Below are 20,628 nucleotides of genomic sequence, written 5' to 3'. Positions count from 1 at the left end.
GAACTCTCTGCCTAAACTGGTTGGAGAATCATCTACAGACTAAGAAGTGACAGTAAAAGGGCTGGCCTTAGTCTGAGTGTACAGAAGAAGCTAAAAATAATGAAGTTTTTGTAAAGTGAAGGTGGAAACAGCTGTACACCTCCCAGCAGTTACAAACAGCAGTAAAATGACAGACGCAACACAGAGAAACCTCTACAGGATCTGTCATTGCTGGTGATTCTATTGCTCTGGAGGTTGAACAAAGCAGTATTAATTCACACTTAAAATCCAATTTTTTTCTTCACAGATATATTTTGTGAAATCTGCCTAAATAAAACTACAGCCCGCTATCTATTAAAAATCTGTACCTGACTTTAGAAAGTGTAAGACTTCAGTGATAAGCCTGCAGCTGCATTTGCACAATGCTTTGCAGACAAACCTGTGTTCCCCTCTGTATTTAAATGATTGACAGCACTGAGACTACAGGCTGCAGTCTCAGAGAGCTGTGCAGATTATGCAAGGTTTCTGAGAGCACACTGTTGCCCTGCAGAGCTATGGGACTTTTGATTCAGAGGTGGCCTGTGCCCAGCTCTGCACAATCTGTTTGACAAAATTTCTGCTACTTTTCTATGACCCGTAAACAAAGCAGATTATTATTCCTTCACAAAAGCCTCAAGAAATAGCTGTATCGCTGACAAATTTCTGGGGGAAGTATGTGTTCTTAACTGAGCAAATAGGATATCTCTAAAAGGACTCTTTGGGATTAGCTCCTCATGAGTCAGGCCCAGGCTCCCTATGAGTCAGGCCCATGCACTCAGAGCCATATCGAGACGATAAAGGGGAAGCTCCATGGGCATGAAATGCCTGCTGGTGTCCCACCTTCAGGAGAAGTGAGTTGCTGAGCAAGTGGACTGGCATAACAGTAAAGACCCACTTGCAGAGTACTTCTCCTGAGGAGTTCCGAATGCAGGAGGAACATCTTCCTCCTTTCTTCAGAACTGGCCTGAAGGGATCAAAGATTGAATCCCAATTCTAAGCCCCTCCATTTCAGCCACTACTCCCATCCAGATGTCATCTGGAGACCTTGGCCAAGACAGCATTGGACTCTGTGTGTCCTATCTTGTACTGCTCTTCATATAGTCTTTGTCAAGCCAGCATGGGGATCTCCCATCCTCTCCTACAGCCTGCCCTGCAGAGCTGTCAGCTGCTGTCAGCTGCTTTCCACTGGCAGGATGAGTCAGAGAGACCGGGACAGAGTGAACATCCAGAAAATGGGTGACACAAGTCTGTGCAATCAGGAAAAGTCACGAAGGGAAACTTTATGGTACTCCCTGCTTTTAATAGGGGTCAATAAATTTACAACCACCTTTGTGCATGTTGTACATGAACTTCTGTGAAATTATCTCCCTGGCCTTTCCAAATAGTTAAATAGAGCAACTGTTTAGGACTCTGTTACTGATTTCAGTGCCAATCCTATATGGCCAATACAGGAGGACAAACTCCTAAGAATAATGCAGCTCACCCAAAACTTTGCATTGTTTTGCAGTAGAATAGGTCTCTTTCCCGTAATTACTCAGAGAGTATATAAAGATAACTCTTAATCTGGGGACCAGAGTAATTTGCTGAAATCTAGGTGCACTGAATACCCCTCATATGTACAGCTCATTTCTGGAATGACTCACAGTTCCCAGGAAATACACAATGTACTAATTATTGCATATTTCTACAGAGATTATTGTAAAAGCAGTCAAGAAGAAGACAGCCGAACAATTCGAGATAAAAGTCTTACAAGCCTGACTGTCAGGTGTGGATGCGACAGTTCTGAAGGTTGTTTGAAAGACAGCTATTTCTGTTGCAGAGTAAAATTCTTTACAATGCAGGGATTTTTCCCTCTTTTGGCCTAGCAAGAAGTGTATTTTTAGAACTGTTTTGAGGTATATGCTGCAGTACTCATTTTTAATAACTATTTTCATCACTAATTATAAATTTTAACAGCTATACTGAAAGCCTTTGTCAAGCTCAGGGACCCTGTCCTGAAAGTGACTCTCCTCACAAAAAAACCCATCAAAATTAATTGCACTTAGTGTGCAACTCTGCCTGCTTTGCCTCTTCTCTAATGTGAATTTAGTCCATATAGCATATCTCATACAGCATACTTGATATATAGCTCATATATCATTCCCAGCAGCAGATTTTAAAGATACTTTAGTCAGGATGCTATGGGAAAATGTTAATGAATTAAGGGATATTTTCTCCTGCTATTCCCATTGTAATTTCAGCCTGAGTTCTGACCTAGGAAAGGTTAAGTTGCAAATAGATATTTTTAGCATAAAAATATGATTATTTTAGAAAAAAAATGTACTGCATTTGCTCAAAGTAACAAAGTGGAATTTTCAATGAAGCTCACTGCTAGTATTCATGCTTTTTTGAGTCTTGAGTAGCACAAGATATTCTAGTGCTAGAACACTGCTCAAAGGCTACTGAAAAACCACTTTTACCTTCTATCACTTCGATGAAACCTGGAGCCAGGCTGTGGCACACTGCAATCTAAAGTTTTATCAGTGTTAATTGAGATTTCTCTGGTTAGTCAGGTGGTTGGTGGGCTCTCTTTGTCTTGCTGTTTCTCTTGTTTCCATCTCTTGAGAGGATGGAGTACAATGCAGGACCTAAACCTTGGTTGCTCTTCACTAGAATAACGACACTGGGAAGGTTCTAAAGGCCCTCATGACTCAGTGACTCCTCCGTGTCAGAAAATACCTCAGGAACAATGGTGCCAATGGCAGAGACTTCAGGGTGGCTCCACTCTGTGCCTAGAGATTTCCCATCCTTCCTGGGCACACACAGTGCACAAGGACAGGACCTGAGGGTAAGGCCCTCTGCAAAAAACCCATGAGAATGTGACATAATGTAATGAGCTTTTCTTTTTGGGCTGTATCAACTGCACATTCAGCAAACAGCAAGATAAGATCACAAGCACATCAACAGACTACTGCTGCAGGAAGCAGTCAGAACCAAATTATACCTCAGCCCAATGGGCTAAGAAGGTTTCTTGATTTTAAGTGAAAACAGAAATAGTACACACAATAAAACCTAGTGGCTGGACTTCAGCTATTAATTTTTTTTTCCTTTGAAATACAAAACTGCAATTAATGAATTAAATTTGATGAGAGTAAATACATACAAAGAAAATAACCAGATTCCTAATTTTCAGCTTTAACTCAACATTACCAAGTTTATTGACATTATATTCCAATGCCCATTTATACAACACAACATAGGTAGCAGGATTTCTTCCCTCAGTAGAAGGAAAAGATCTTTAACCCGTTAAACTACCTGCCTCCCACTGTCGCTCCCATTGTCAAGAAGGAGGAGAGTTATGCCTTCAAATTAGGGACTGAGAGAGTGTGAGCTTGAGATCAGGAAGAAGTTTTACAAGGAAAGTTGCCAGCCACTGCTGAAAGGTCAGAAATTTCACAGTAACACCCTAACACATCACTGTAAAAACAGTACCAGAATAGCATAAACAAGAAAAGAGCAGCTCTGCCAGGGGACTTGTCACTATAACGCTTATGTCTTGATTTCAAATCAGATTTACATGGTACTTCTGTACAGACATTGCTTTTAACACCATTTGCTTTGTGCAGATTAAAGGTCAGAAGATACATAGTATTAGTAATAAAAGACTTTTTAAAAAGCATGACTACTGAATTTAAAAATCTTTGCATAACCTCTTAACATTCACAGCAGAAAAAAATACAAATGCTGTTCTGTAGTCAATCTAACAGTGTGTTTCACAAAATTGCACAATCACAAAATAATTTAGGTTAGAAATACTAGTTGTTAGTATTTTAAACAGCTAAACTGAAATATGGGCTATGCTCAGTTTAAACCTGCCATTTAAATTACACTCTGAATTAAATAAGTACATTTTTTGCACAGATTCAGATAAGAAATTATGTAAATTTTAAAAATTTTATTATTATTTTGAAAGAGAAAATTCTGTTTTCCTTTTGGAAATTTGACATAAAAGTTACACTTGATCAACTATAAAAGGATAGGTATCTTCATTACATGGTAATATATTCCCTTAAATTCTAGCTCTCATGAAGAGCCATCAGCTTATAAAACACAGTTGAAAGAGAACAGAGAAAATACCACTAGATCATCCTGTTCTTGTACCACTTGAGTGCTTTGTACACATGTAAATTGGGCCACTTTCTTTATGTTTGTATTATACAGAAAAAAAAAGTTCATGTAGTTTGCTTTATGCAGAATTTGCATGAAAAAAATAAAGGATTTAGAAAAAAAAAGAATATTAAAACAAAAGTGAGTTCTCTAAAATGGGTAAAAAAAGCCACAATATCTAATTGACTGGAAGCTTGATTTTTTCCAAAATTATTTAGGCTTTAAAAGGACTAATATCACAAGAGTTAACAAGATTTTAACTAATATAACCTAGTGGTTTGGACTTATTTTACCACATATCCTTTCCCTGTGTTTTTTAAATAAATGCTATTTAAAGTCTGGATTATGTTGCTGGTTTAGTGCTCAGCACTGACATCCGATAAGCTTATTTGAATTCAAGAATCTTTCTGGATTAAGCAAATGTCAAGTCTGCAATATATAGAGCATATAAATCCAGTCTGAAGCTTAAATGTAAGCCAAATGCATAGTTATATATTGCAATGTCAGAAAAGAGAAAGCACTACTCTGCCAATATCCAGCTAAAGTTGAAAGAACTTCAATATCATAATTATTTAGAAATATATTTTTACTATTATCTTCAAAGCATAGAGTAAATAGAAAATTCTCCAGAACTAGAACTGAAGACTGATGTATATATTGTTACTCTAAATGTGTCAAAGGAAATGTGGCAGATTTTAACAAGCTTTTTCCACAAAAATGATAATGCCAAAATGTCTTTTAAATTTCATGTTCCATCAGAAAAAAAGTAAAAGCATGGTGCTTTTCCTTGAAGCGGGAGCAGGCTTACCAGTAGTGCTCCAATACTATTCTACAACATTTTACATCTGATACTTATGTGTACTGTATGGAGTTTTTAAAATTGTAAAACTGAACCAAGACATTTTTAAGTATTTCCAATAAAAGTATTTTCAAAAAGGTGTTAAGTGATTTGTTCAGAATTGATATTACTTAGATGCTAGTGGAAGAAAGAAAGTTTCCATTCAAGAAGGTATAAGATTTGAAGTTTGCAAAACACAGTCTGTTAGGACCATCACTTATTTCAGTCAGAAACATCCAATTCCTGCAGGAACCTGACTAGCTGGTTTTAGCATACTTGCTCCACCTAAACATTAGCTGACCATGCAAATGTACAAAAATTCCAAACCTAAACTTAGCCTTCTAAAAGCTGGGGTCTAAGACTATATCTAGAGTCACAGAAGAAAGGGGAGGCACTTCTAAAGATTGTTTCATCCCACATGTGAATCATGATGCCTCTCTCTTTCCATTGGCAGTACAGGGGACCCCAAATATTAAACTTTCCATTTTTTTGCCACCTAAAGTTATAAGGATTGAATCTTTCTCTGAGTGCTAGTCATTCTGAAACAGTGGAAGTATTAAAGCTGACCCAACTGGTCCACTCTTTAGTTACTTTTACCTTGCCTTTTCAGTGACTCCCATTTGTTGATGAACATCAATAAATTCCATGAGTTGCCTTTGTAGCACGTTTTCTTTTCCTTCAATTTGCTTAATAAAATCATGCTGCAAAAGAGTAGATACTGTTGGACGCTTCTCATAATCTTTAGTCAAGCACCTGTGCTGGCAGAAAAAAACATATGATCATTGAGGGTTCGCAGTTAAGTTTTGAAATGCTTGTCTGGAATTCATTCATGACGCCATAATAAATATATCTGTCTTAATCAAAACAGCTCTGCACTGAAAACTGATACGACTTCACAGAATTGATGAGTCCCAAAAGTTAAATTATTGCATTTTGAAAATAAATGTTCTTTAACTTAAAAAATGTAAAGGGTATTGAAATGCTATTTCATGTATAAATACAGAGCTTCACTTGGAAGTCAAACGGATTTACTAACTAGCCTTTTAAGGGAGAGTATTAGTTGCAATAGATTTCCACAAAAGATATTTTACACATGACGTTTACACATGTTCCATATTCAGCCAGAGTGGTCTCAGTTGTTACTCACTTGTTAATGAAGTCATTGAATTCAGGTGACCACAGTTCAGGCTGCTGTAGCGTTGGAGGAGGATTCCTGCAAAGGTCAGTGTGGTGATAAGTTAATAAGCTACTCACTTGACAAAAACAATGTGTGAAGGCAGGCTGAGTAATGAGTTTTAGAAGGCCACCGAAAAAAGATATTGATTTCCACTGGTAAAAGGAGCATGGGTAGATGATGCAATGCCTCATTGGTTCTCCTGCTTTACATAACTAATAAGGAGAAATAGCATCGAGATAATCTACCAAGTGTAGCTAAGAATCCCTGTGATTTTTTCAATCAAATCAATAAAAAGAAATTTAACAACCCATTAATCACTACTCACTTGTAACGACAAGTTCCTTTTTTGAAGCCTGAAACAATATACTTTCTTAGGAGAAATTTTAAAAAGCAATTCTATTTTAAGTTTTCTCAGAAGGACTGAATTCATCAACTTGCCAAACAAACTGTCCAAAGGAATTGGTTCTTTATTAACTATTCCTCATTCATGAGAAGATAATCAGAAGTGAAGGTTTAAATAGAGATCTATTGTAAATGGATATAGTGCTTTCATTTCTATTGTTAGAGCTGTTTATTCTAGGTGTTATTTTAGTTGAAACAGTCTTGACAGTCTTCTTCCATTCAGAGATGCCATTTTCACTGAGTATGGTTGTGAAGACAAAAGGAATGACCAGCCAATAGACAAGGTGACTTGCTTTCTCTTTTCAATCAACCAAATCTGCTTTTCTTCAAGTGCTGCTTAATGTTTACTCTATTGCTCTCAGGTTTTACTAATCAGAATGAAAGGGTATTGATCTTATATTTGCTCTGGAGCAGAAAGATACCCAGTACTTGTAAGAGTATAAGCCAGAAGCTTTTTTGAAGTCCTAGCTGCAGTGACTGACCACAATAGTTTGCAACTGCTTTTTCCATAGCAAGCAAAGGTAGGAAGACCATTCATACTCTGCTTCAGTGCCAGATCAGCCAAGATTTCTTAAATCTAAAGGTAACTTAAACTAATTTGGGTGTCTTGGCTGAAAAGGACTCCAAGCACTTACATATGTTATGTGGGACTCAGTTGTTGTGGTACTGCTCCAGTTCTTAGGATGAAATCCACAAACTACTACTGTATGATCATTACCTACAGACTTGGAGATTGATGTTCTTTGAAATGCCGTAAGTGGCACTTTGCCTACTTATATTTTCAGCTTCAAAGCAAAAAACACAAAATAAGTTGCTATTTGCACTGGGCAAGGACGGCAACACTGGACCCGCCAGAAGCATCACAAGCTAATGAAAAGCTGAAGCCTAAACACATATGAGTGGGGAAACAACTTCTACTTCAAAGGATAGAAGATAACTCCTGAAGACAAATATGGGACCTGTTCACCACAGTGGCATATTCAGACTCTGTATTTCTATCATACATCATTCTTTGTAACAGAATATATGAGACTCAAGCAAGTCCTGTGTTCATGTGGCAGCAGCTCACTCAGGAGGAAGCCCTATAACTTTTTCTCAAATGTAGCTAAAAATAATCTCTAAACTTCTTAATGTGCCCACATGGTTAAAGCAGACCCTGCAGAAAATACAACTGGGCAAAGTATCTTAAACCTACCTCCTAGTATAAATAATATAAAGCAAGTCCACAAACTTACGTTGTCTAAGTTTGAAGAAAGCAAACTTTTGGGAAGCAAAAACTTTTGGAAAGCAAACTTTAAGGAAAATATTCAGTCTAACCTATCAACAAACAAAGACATCAGCTATTACCTTGGTATTTTGAAGAGCGCCCTCATGGGGTGCAAATCAGCAAGGGGTGGATCTCCATCTCCCAACTCTATTGCAGTAATACCCAGTGACCATGCATCACATCTAGCATCATAGGAGCTATCTAGCTGCTGCTCACAGGCAATCACCTGTTGGAGTAAAAGACTGGGATGCTTAAATGTCCCCATTTAAGAGCATACCCACAGCTGGAGAAATCTCTTATAGATTAGTCAGTGAAATAAACAGATATGCACACATTTAGAAAGCTAAAGCATCCATCCAATTGCCAACCCCTCCCCTCCCCCCCAGTGTTTAAACTAGAGAAAGCAGGTGTTCATGAACACCACATTCTCCAGCCAGATGTTCTCTGATTTGGAGAAAGGGCACAAATCCATGGCTTTTTCAGCTGAACAAATTGCATCCCATAACAAAGGAAGTAGAAGGAAACTCAGCAACCCTACAATTCTTTATATGGACTATTCTTGCTAAGTAATTATTCTAAGTATACTGCTCTCTCTATGAATTGAAACAATCAGGAAAGAGAAGCTGGATTTACTATCTCTTACTGCGTCCTTATTCAACCAAATCAGCCAATTTCCAGATCAAGTGGATCTGGACAAAGTTCATTAGATCACAGCAAAGTATTTACCTTCAAATACATTTCAGCTTATCCATAATGCTGGATGAATCTAGAATTTTTCATCCCATTAGCTGCAGATCTAGACCAACACGTATACCATTAGTTTTATGGCTAGACCCATGTGTATGAACAGAGTGTGTTGACATAAATAAATATGTATAAACAGACTAGTTTCACAGGCTATAAACAGATGTACTCGCATGTGTTTGTGTGCACACAAATACTCTAAGTAGATAAGCTTATTTATAAGGAAATATTTTTCCTGACTCAGTTTAAAATATATCTGTCTATGCTTCAATTTCAGTCAGGAAAAACCTCCACAGAATCACAATGCATCTTCTTAATTCATAGTAACCTTTTCCATTTCTTGCTGAAGCAAGCATGGATATACAGTATCAAAAACTTTACAGGGGCAGAAGTCAAAATATAGAACCTATAATTTCTCTCAGTACCACCCTGGGCTCCTTCCATCCATGGGGAGATATCTATAGTTTCAGAGCTTGAAAGGCTGAAAAGTACCAATAGTAGCACTCTATATTCTTCAACATTTGACTAAGTATTTCAGAGTCTTGCTCCCTGTCTCTAATCTTGTCATTTCAAAAACAAACCTAATTTTAACTTAATTCTTGCAAACATGTAAGACAGAAAGATTTAAAGCACTTTTTAAAAGGACATATCTGTTTCGTTTGGTGAAAGGACCAGGAAGAGAGACAAAGAGCAGAAATGCAGAATACAGCAGCTCGAGTACCAGTGACAAAATGTTCTGAAACCTGACCTCTGGAGCCATCCAGAACGGGGTGCCCACGGATGTGTTCCGACGGAGACGAGTGCTGGTCAGCTGGGCAGACACACCTGGAACAACGAGGGGAAGCCATCAGCAGAGCAGTTTCCATCCAAGACAGCCCTTCTGAAGGGTGACATCCTTCTCTTGTCATGCTACAACTTCCTATGCAGGTGAATCTCAGATACATCTTTCCAGTTCTCTGGAAAGACAGGCCCAGTCCTGAAGGGTTCTCTGCATCCTTTTTTCCAGTGGATTCAGCAGGACCAGGACTTGGTCCCAAATGAGCATTTGATTAGTAATCTAACTCCATATTTTTCGACCAGTCAATTAAAGGTTTTCTACATCCTGTTTCAAGAAAGCAGTAAAACACCTTAGGGAAGGTGGAAAAGTACTGTACCTTCCATGCCTTCTAATGCTCACTACTGACACTAACCCTCCATTTCATTATATATATGTATTTCATGCTAACGCTATAAAATATACCTATTCTCATCTCTTAACTGCTCTGCCATAAAAAAGAAACAACAAAACAGTGAAACCTCAAAAATTCTTACAAAAGCAGAAGTCTCTCCATGCTCAAAGCACATTCTCAAAGCAACAATCCTGTAAATCAGCTTTGCAATATGAGCTGTAGTTTAGGGAATTAACTATTTCAGGCCAAGGGTTGGAAAGTGAACTCTGAAGTTCAATGATTCCTTGCAGTTTTGAGCTAAAAGACACTGAAATATTAGAAATTCATGTGGGCTACAGCACAATTCTGAGCAGTCTGCCACCAACCTCCTTCCTTGAAAAACAAGGGTTGGAAATAGTGCATGCAAAGGGGACAGTACAACATGGAAAAAACAGCCCCTCAGCCAGCATGCCCCAAACTATTATGGATTTATGAGTCACAAATAATGGTGAAGTCCACACATGGAGAAAAACAGCCCTTCAGCTAGCAAGTCCTAAACTATAATGGATTTGAGTAATAGCCAGCAGTGAGGTCCACCAGAGGCACATTCTGAAGAGCTGATGCCATGGATGGCCAGAAAGGTCCTGTGCTCTACATACACATGCTCCAGCCTCAGTCTGACTGACACTGGAGCTCACTTATTTTGCCTTCATGCATACATCTGCCTTTTCTTTAAAATGTAAAAGGACTCAGTTTCACTCTATGATTTCCATTTCATTGTTCTGAAACACATGAAGCTCCAGTGAGCACCACTGTCCAGTTTCAACTCTGTACTGTCTGGTTTGAAAATGCTTGACCTTCTCCTCCTGAAAAGCCTGCAGACAGTTCATAACAAGAGCAATTCACATTAACTATCCAATGGGAATATTAACCTCTGTCTGGGCAAGGTTTGATTGTTTTGGGGTTTTTTCAGTATAGGTAAAGAGACCTTGATCTGTTTTTTCACTCTAAAGCTACATGTTCAGCTCTGATTCACTAAATATCTGCATTTGGCTCTCACAGAAAAGTATGCAACATCTGAAAATAAAGACTGCAAGGAATACCCTGTCTGCTCCTTTGAGATAAATGCAACCACTGTGGCTGCCTCCCTCTAGTCTAAACCAGCCTTGAAAAGTTCCATCTTTTTCTCTCTTTATGTCTGCAGAAAGTCCAATACACAGTGTTATACATCATGGAAAGCAGGACAATGTGAGTCTTAGCACAAAGTCCATCAATCCTACTTCTACTCAGCTAAGCAGGGGTTTTGTTTTTGCCATCTCAAGGAGTTGTCTGAGATCCAGCTTCCGGCTCACAGAGTCTGTGGCTGTTCTGAGCTCCCAGAAAAACATGTCACACATCACCTCAGCTCTGAAACCACTGCAGGGATGCCAACAGACATTATTATGTGAGATCCTTGATTTCAGGGGGAGCTGAGGCTACTCTCCCTTCCTCCATGTTGTGGGAGTCCCCTGTGCAAAGCTCTTTTTTTGTAGTCTTGGACAAGGATATGAGATTCAGATCTGCAGGCAAATAAAGACACTGACTATATTTTTATGATTCCAGTGTCAGATTTTATAAATAATCATAACTTTCTGTAGAGATAAGGAACAAAATATAAAAGGTACATTAATGTGTTCAATCTTCTCTGTCTATGCACTGTTGGTTTTTTTCCCTCTTCAAACTGTAATTATTAAATGAACTGAAGATTTTTTCCCCCTCACCCTTGTTTCATTTCAATAAAAAACTGATTTAATTTGAATTGTTCACCACTTTCTTTAGGCTCTTGAGGGGTTTGTGTGCTTTTTGTTTGGTTGGTTTTTTTAATCCTTTTGCTCTCAGCATTAAAGTGGCATTTTAGATTATGCAGTGTAGGTCTTATGACAAATGATATTTCCTTGGGCTTTTTCTGTGTATAGAGGAAAGATGATGTAATTCCACACTTAGTAACATTTCTTCCAGCATTTCAGTAACCAGTCAAGCATATAGCTGGCCACTTTTTTTAACCTACATATTTTCAAACAAAACCATCTTGTTCCTCCCCTCCCCATTTACTACTGCTTTGTTGCAAAATGAGCCAAATATTATCCTAAGAAAATCTAAAATTTGTTGTAAAATGATGTTTTATTACATATGAATTATTTTTTCTTATGAAAGTTAAGAGCTTTATAAATATGTGCATTAATAGTACCAAAGCGCACCAAAAATAAAATATTGTGCACATAGCTGCATTTCTTCTTATTTTTTCAGGCACCATTTTACTAATAAAAACTGAAAATTAGGACATTTACACTGTGAGTATTTTTCAAGGTTTTCATTGTGAAAAAAGGCATATTGAAATACCCTTGCAAGTAAAGCCATCTGCTTCTGACCTTAGCACTCAATAAAAGAAAAAACAGGGCAGAAATTAGTTCCCTATTATTAGGAAAGACTCGTCTTACAGTGCCCAATCTGAGCAGACAACATTATGATCTAAACTGGGAGGCTGTACAACATCCCTTTATGATGATGTCCTGTGACAGCAGTATGCCCATTTTAGTGCCTGATGCTGGTGAAGGAAGGGCCAGCCCTAGTAAATTGTACTAATCTCACATTTGACACACAGTAGGGAGACTGCATTCATATATAATGACCTTCACCCTATCCCCAAGGGCTTACACTCCCTTAGCTCTTTCTTCCTTCTTTATTTGTGCCTTCAGTGTACTCTTCACTACCAAAGCACTCTCATTGTGATCTTCTGTAGATTAACAACACGTAACTCCATCATTCCTCAAGTTAGTGTCTGGACCAAACACTGCTCACACTGTTAACCCTACAGATCTAAACTGGCCAAAATGCTTTGAATTATTTCCCAATCTTTTTTTAATCTCCTAGGGAAACAGATATATAACAGCAGCAGTGTTTCACACTGCATTCCCCTTAAGCTCTCTGGCAGGTATGTTTTGCCATTCTTGTTCTGTGTTGTATGATGCAAAAAGTGGCCTCTCCTTCCACATCTCTTTGCCCAAAGGTGTGACATCAGTCTTTTATAAATCACTCAATTCCACCTTTTTTAGTATATCTGGAGGCAGCAGGTCCTAACGGTCCCAGGTTTTCCTTTAGCACCTTAAGCCTCACTTTGAGAAGAGGCCACTATTCCTGTCAGGATGCAGACAGGGAAGTAGCTACTTCCCTCTCAACAGTGGTGGAGTTATAACTCAATTCCTCTGTAACTGCTGATACCCTTGACACTGATTTCTTAGTTTGCTTATTTCAGGTTGTATTGGTGTAATGATACATATCCAGACAGAATATTTCAGACAGGTCAGCTGAAATGCATACAAAATGCTAAGAAAAACCTCAGTCATGCAATTCCTTCATACTATGAAATGACAAAAGGCAACAGGGAAAGAACAATATTAAACCAAGGCAATTCTTGTAGTCCAAATGGCAAACATTACAACACAGCAGGTATGTAACTACCTGCAACCACATACAGTGGCATCCCCACTAAGACTGTAAAATGAGATCAAAGAGCTTCTCCCAGGTTCAATTATTTATCATGAATAGAAAGCATAAAGACATTTAATTGAAAATGTTACTAACAGACCATATGGACACAAATGGTGGGTTTGATGACTTCACAAGAGATGTTTCAGAACGTTTTTGAAACAATGTCAATATTCAAAATTCCTTATGGATTATAAACTGACTCCAAAAGTAAACTTTTAATTTAAAAGAGCACAGAGACTATACAGCTCAACAGTGAGCTGTTGTGAGGAAAGCATGCTTGAGAACTTCTGGTCAGTGATAAGGGCTCAGATTAAGTCTATAACTAAAAATTAGATTCTGACTTATAAAATGGAAATAAAGAAATAGGAAACAAAGTTGAAATGATGAGTCATAAGTATTAGAATTTTCAGCAGTATTTTATGTTGGAAGGTGGTATGTTATGAGGAAGCATGGCTTGCTTTTCATAAATCCATGCAACCTCCTCACAATCACCTTCTTGTCTGTCATAGTTTAGAAATTATTTCCAGGATTATTGGCTCCATCACCTTCTGTGATGGAGATCATATATGGGTCTGACCAGACTGTAGCTCTCTGAATCCTCCTTCTTGCCTTTCTTGAAGACTGGAATGAAAGTAATTGTCTTCATTACTTCAGGAATCTCCTCCAATCTCCAAGGAGTTTGGAAGATTATTGGCAGTGATCTTGCAATGACATCAGCCAGTTCCCTCAGCACTCCTGGGTGCATCCCAACAGGCCCCATGGACTTGTGTCCATCCAATTCTTTTGAATGCTCTCTAACCTGATACCCCTTTACTGAAGGTACATTTGCCTTGCTCCAGACTTTCCCACTGGTCTCAGGGATCTGGGATTACAACTTAAGACAAAGTGGCAAAGAAGAGATTCAGTGCCTCCACCTTTTCCTTGTCCTTTGTCACATTCTCCGTCTTTCTGTATTATTTTGATGCTCATAGTGTTTTACTGTTGAAAACTAGTGTTTCCCAAACCCTCAGGAAAACACATTTTTAACTGAAATAGACATATCCAAAAGATAACCAAAAGGCCCAGAAAGATCAAAAGCTTAGTATCCAGGAAAACCATATATATAAACTGCCTGGGAGATGATAAATCCATGGCATTTACTACAAAAGCAGGAGACATGGAGTAAAAGGGGATAAAAAAGTTAATCTGTACTATCAAATACAGGGGGACAAATATAAATGGATGTTAATGAAATGGAAGTCCAGTGGCTTTCATGGTACATTCACCATGAGGCTTCAAGACAAAGAAAAAATATTTTTAAACACACAAGGAAAAAAATTAAAATCCTAAATCTGATACATAATCAGATTGATAAATAATTAAAAGGTACATACTAAAATAAATAAATAAATACATAATAAAATGACAAACAGTGCCCTAAATAAAAGGCAGAGCCTTCACAACATTTGTTGAGATATATAATCTTTTTTTTAAACAAAAGGGTTTAATACAACTTCTTGCTTTAATAAATCCAAGATCTTTCATTTTACAGACTGGGCCTCCAGTAGAGCAGGTGACCAGACTTCCCTCCACATGCTCCTGCCAGTTCAGTGCATCACACCACCAATGATTCTAATCAAATCTCATGCTTCAGGGCTTCAGCTGGTTTCCTGAAAGGGATGCACAGGAACATTTGTTGTCCTGTTGCACAATTGGCCAGATGTACTTGGATAGGAGCACTACTCTTCTCTAGAGCCTCAGGGACTTGTACAGCCATACACAATCTGGTGCAGTACGATGGTGAGGAAATTCCTCCTTCTCAGATGTTGCCTTTCTTATACCTTTCATTTCAAACTGACGGCTGCTTTGACACCCAAAAAGGATGTTTTTTCTCCCTGTATAACTAGCAAAACTCAGGAGATTTTTCTCATTGTTCTATGACATGGTTTTCCTGTTATTAGAATCCTGGAAACACCTATGCTGTTGGAATAGAATATTTAAAATACCTCGGGACTGGAATACTTCAGTATAAATTAAGTCACTGGGTTCCATCTTCAGGTAAAAAATGAATGGGGTTTAGTATACACAGCTGAGACCAGACAGTTTCTAATAACCTCAAGAGATGACTATTTTGTGACCCATGACAAAACGAAGTGGAAGTCTTTGCTGGCCAGAAAGGTCTATTTTCTCACTTCATGTGTCTCTGGCATCTGACACCAGCTTTCAGCATCAAGCTTCTTTAATGCTTAAGCCACCAATGACATCCTTATGTGAATTAATAGAAGAAAATATTTGAAAGACCAAGTGAACAGCTTATCCTGGATATAGCATTTGGCCACATGATTTCTATTTTTTATTACTGGACAGCACAAAGGTTTTCATTCAAACAGGGCCCCCCAAAAAATTTTCAGGACTAAGCCTTCAACAAAGAATTAAACATTCAACAATGAAAAAGCTCCACAGCTCAAGTCAATGCAATCCATTTTATCCCTGCTAACCCTGGGTTGAAAAATTTGGAATTATTATTTTGATTGGGTTCAAAGCAGTTTGACAAGCTGCTCACGAAGAAAGCTCTCTTTAAAGTCTTTTACTTTTATTGGCTTCTGCCATGTCTCCTGCTGCATTTTAGCAGCAACATATGAATGTCATGCTATATGGTATGCAGAAATGACAACACAATAACAGCCTGGTTTTGATCTGAACCAGTGAAGCAGACAGCTTTATTATGGATGTATGCTAGAATGACTAAGACAAATACAAGTCTTGCTATGACTCATTGCTTAAAGTAAGCTAAGGGCAGAAAGAAAATAATTTTATTTTTGAACTTTCAAATTAAATTAAATTAATTAATTGTTTCATTTTTGCAGAATGATTCAGAAAGCATTTATAACTAATGCAGGGCAAGCACAAAAGGACACACTAGGATATTCTGACTACTTCAGAATAAGTCATCTACAAAAGTTTGGAACACTACTCAAGGTCATGCTGAGCTCCTCTTCAGTGTCAGCAGGACATGCAAAGCTGGGAATGATGATATATATTAAAGGGGACAGAAACTGAAATGCCCCAACATTTGAACTTGGATCACTCACAACTGACTTCTCAACCTAATCTCTGATCACAAGGTGGCTCTAGACTCCCTCCATTGCAGCCCGACCTGTGCCACGTGCAATCTGAGCACAGTCCTTGTGAGCCTTCTTGGCCTCTGCAATGCCACATGGCCCAGACACTGGCCAGGCTGAGCTGTGATCAGTCAACAAACTGCCTCTAACAAGGCTATTTGTGGTCATTTAGGTCATGTCAGAAATGGCCATAGCACTGTGTCACAGCAAGACAACACAAGAGCTGGTGAAGCGTCGTGGTGAAAGGATGGCACTCAGTGCTGGGGTTCCCTGCCCAACCTCTGACCAGAGATTCCAGATGCTTTTTTCCCCACCAGACCAGCAGAAAGCTCCCTCATCAATCAGAAAACCAGGAGATCTGAACAATTAAAGAGACGGAATTATCAAGATGGAGTTGTACCATGGACTCACTATTCCATGGAGGTTGTCCCCATTATTTTGAACATGCTGTACAGGGTAACTGATTTTACTTCTCTTGCTTTGTCATTATAGCAGCAGCAGGTTCAGATACACTTCAGAAATTCAACCTTTTTAGCACATTCACAGAATTTAAAATATTTTGGCCTGTATTTCTGTATCAGAATATGCATAAATATCATGGAACAATACTTAACAGAAACACCTGCGTATTCTAACTCATGTTGATCAACTGTTATTGATCACTAGTAGTGGTAAAGCACTACTAACAATCCATAATTTGTAAGGAAAAGTGCTATACCACTGAGACAATACAGGATGTTGGCAGAATAACTCTTTCTAGAGGAAAAAAACCCCAATACATTTATTTTAATGACTCAATTGAATTATGAAATTAATACTTGCATTTAGTATTGCCCAAATGAAATTATGAATACATTTTAAAGTAAAAATATAATGAATTTAAAAATACACTAACAAAACAGTGTCTTGCCATTGGCTAGTTTCAACAAATTGCAATTTTGAATAATAACAATCATAAGGCCATCTAGGAATGCCAGTATAAAGATTTCTTTTTTTCTTAACTTTGAAATACTTCAAATACCTTTAAAGGAAGAATGATCATTCTCTCCATAGCAAAAAAGTAACCCAATTACATTCCAAACACAAAAGCTGACCTCTGTCTACCTGCAGCACCCAAACTACATAGAAGCAATAGTTCAAGTATTATACAAAGCAATATCAGTATGTCTAAGTAGAGCAATACATATTCCATTCCCCAATTCATTCTTCCCCCAATGAGTTGTTCTCAGGGTAAATCTCTAGCTGACCCTGGCTACTGTCCATGATAAAACTGTGCTAGCTATATGCAAAGTGGGATATCTGAAACCGCATTTGGAATGCCAAGACAATATTCACAAGCAACTTCTACATCCAACATGACAAAAGCAGAAAAATGCAAACTAAGTGTGTTTAAAGTGTGAAAATCACCCTAGCTTCACCATATATTCCATTAATATTACAATACATGTGTTAATTATGCAACCTATTTATCCACAGTGCTAAAGAAACACTTGAAGACATCCTATTAACTGCAGCAACACAGCTTGTATTTTTCCACCATCTGCCAGCAGCAGTGAGATTGCATTACCTTTTTTCCATGTTTTCCACTGGAACCTCCTTTACATATTAAAAAGCATAGATCTTTCCTATGTATTGCTTATCCAGAGCCTCTAGTGATGGAGAGCTTTAGGTACTATTAGCAAAACACCTAAGAAGAAACTGAAAATGGACAGTTCCAACCCTTTCCAATATCCCCTTCCCCACAGTTACACTACTGGGCAAATTATGAGGAATCATGGGATCTCTTGTGGCTAGAAGTAGGCTCGAATTCCAAAGACTTAATGAGTCTACCCATATTTTATTTTCCTTAGTACTTGAATATTTCTAATACCAATCTAGATGTCTGACTTTTTTTCCCAGTGACGTTTCCTGGTAATAACAGCAAAGGCCTAATTACATGTGGTGTAAAAGTATGTTTGATGCACAGACAGGCATGGCCTTCAGAAAGAAACAGTGCTGCTGGAAAAATACGCATTTCTTAAGTGGGGAAGTATAATTTATATTTTTTTTCTGGACACTTCCAAGGCAACAGCTGCTCATCCTGAGATATTTCTAGTCTGGGAGAGCATATTTCAGTAGTCCTGAAGAAGTATGAGCTACCTGTCTCTTGATAAAGGCTATCAGCCTAAAGGTCAACCCTCAAAAATATAGCTAAAGAGAAATTTTCCATCAGCCTTACAGGCTCCTCTTTTTAGCTAAAAGAATCACTTTGCCACGTGACCATAGGTGTTTCACATAGCTTTTAGTAGAAAAATGAGTCTTTCTTCCACGGCTTCTCGGACATCAGCAACTTGTCTAGTTTGCTGATAAACTAGACAAAAAATAATGAAATAAAAAATCATGAAAATCCCTGGCTTTTGAGCTCCCAAAAGCACTGAAATGGCAGGGGATTTCAGAAAGAATTTCAAATAATTTCAAATGAAATGTCACCCAGACTTTTTCAGACCAAAGTTAAAGTAATAACACCAATAATAATAATAATAATAATAATAAAGCTAAATATCTCTTCTCCCATTTTGAATCCACATCTTATAGAGCTGTGGCTTAGATTGACATTAATGCATGAAAGGCCCTGTGCAGTATCCTGATTTCAAGAACAGAAACTGAATTGGGAGGGACTATCCAAAGAAGCAAGTATTTGTCAGCAGAAGCAGATGTTACACCCTTAGTATCCCATGAAATTGGTTGCACATTATAAGATGCAGATGAATGTACGAATTTTTACTACAGATGAGGTGTGCTATGTGCTCAAGTGACTCCAGGCCAGCTTTTTTAACTGATGAAAAAAGATCAGACACTTAGATATTTAGGCAGAAAAGTCTGCATATAAATTTGTCACTTGACTTTCAAAAGGTATCTGGCATTAAATTAATTTCTTTAAATTTCATTACATTAATTTCCTGTACCTTTAGAGGCTAAAATTTCATTTGAAATCTGTCTTTTTAACATCAATCCACTCTGTGTCACCAAAGTTCTGAAACAGATGTAAAAGACTTTCTCCACAGAACAGTAATAAGAAACTGAATATAATTAGGAATATTTATCAAAAAAAGAATTTAATTTACACCTTACTTGCCTCCCGTTCTTTCTATACAACAGATTACATAGCAGTCATTCTTTAAAGTGCTACAACAAATTTAATGTAAATGTATATGTTTCTATCAAATCTCTATCTTAAACTGAAAGCATAGCAGCTACACTTGAATATAATGCAACTATATAACGTGGTAGAGGGTATTCCTTGAATATGCTTGAAGCCTAATTACTGCAATTCTGAGGCAGAACATCCTACCTCAAAGCTTTTCTATCAGAACAGCTTAGGAGCTAATTCCCACAAATGTTCAGGTAGTGAAACTGCCTTCAGTCAGCCTTGTCTTACAAAGAAAATATGGACTATTAATGTATTTAGAATTTTAATGACTTTATAGACTGAATCTGTGATCAGTGGACATTCTCACAGTAGATCCCCTTGGCTGGTACTCATTTTCTGTAAAAAATAAAAATATTTTTGTTTCTCTCTGCTGATCTAAATTATCATACTGGATGGATGCAAGGTCAGAGGATGCATCCCTGGTAATAGTATTTCAAAATTTCTGTGGCTTGGACAATTTAAAGTCAAACTTTATCTGACAGTTCCCAGATAAGCAATTGAGCTTCAGAAGCATTGTTGTGGGATGTTACAGAATGGCCTGGGTTGCAAGGGACCTTAAAGATCATCTAGTTCAAACTCATCTGCCATGGCAGGGACATTGTTCACTAGACCAGGTTTCTCAGAGGCCCATCCAGACCATCCAACCTGGCCCTGAACACTTCCAGGGATAGAGCATCCACAACTTCTCTGGGCAAAAAACTGTTCTAGCGCCTCACCACCATCACTGAAAAGATTTTTTTTTTCTAATATCTAATCTAAAGTTACTCTTTTTCAGTTTGAAGCCATTCCCCATCCTCATGTCCCTACATGCTCTTGTAAATAGTTTCTCTCCAACTTTCTTCTAGGCTTCCTTTAGGTATTTGACTTGATTTAATCATTAATCTATATTGGGATGGGGTGTTTCTTAGATACAAGAATGTTACTGGGTGATTAAACAATATTGCATCAGAATTTAAGAGAAAGCAAAAATCTCACTCTTCAAAGCAGTCTGAGTGAGGCATGGCTGTGGGGCTGTGGTATTCTTTCAAAATCTATCTCAGACTGTCAGTACCTCTAGAAAGGCAAACTG

General features: G+C 37.9%; 1 protein-coding gene across 1 annotated transcript in view; it reads right to left on the bottom strand.

The window, feature by feature from the left end:
- Positions 1-20,628, bottom strand: part of MYO3A (myosin IIIA) — a 116,322-nt gene that overhangs the window by 58,522 nt on the left and 37,172 nt on the right. Inside the window, exons 6-9 of the mRNA XM_031059326.1 lie at positions 9,341-9,417; positions 7,929-8,074; positions 6,150-6,215; positions 5,600-5,755 (exon numbers count right to left, since the gene is read on the bottom strand). Of these exons, the coding sequence (XP_030915186.1) occupies positions 5,600-5,755; positions 6,150-6,215; positions 7,929-8,074; positions 9,341-9,417 (445 nt within the window). The remainder of the gene's footprint in view (positions 1-5,599; positions 5,756-6,149; positions 6,216-7,928; positions 8,075-9,340; positions 9,418-20,628) is intronic.

This window comes from Geospiza fortis, unplaced genomic scaffold (genome assembly GCF_000277835.1).
Source record: "Geospiza fortis unplaced genomic scaffold, GeoFor_1.0 scaffold75, whole genome shotgun sequence".
In the NCBI taxonomy this organism is placed as follows: domain Eukaryota; kingdom Metazoa; phylum Chordata; class Aves; order Passeriformes; family Thraupidae; genus Geospiza; species Geospiza fortis.
The sequence above is the reverse complement of the archived record's forward strand: the minus strand, read 5'-3'. Positions and strand labels throughout refer to the sequence as shown.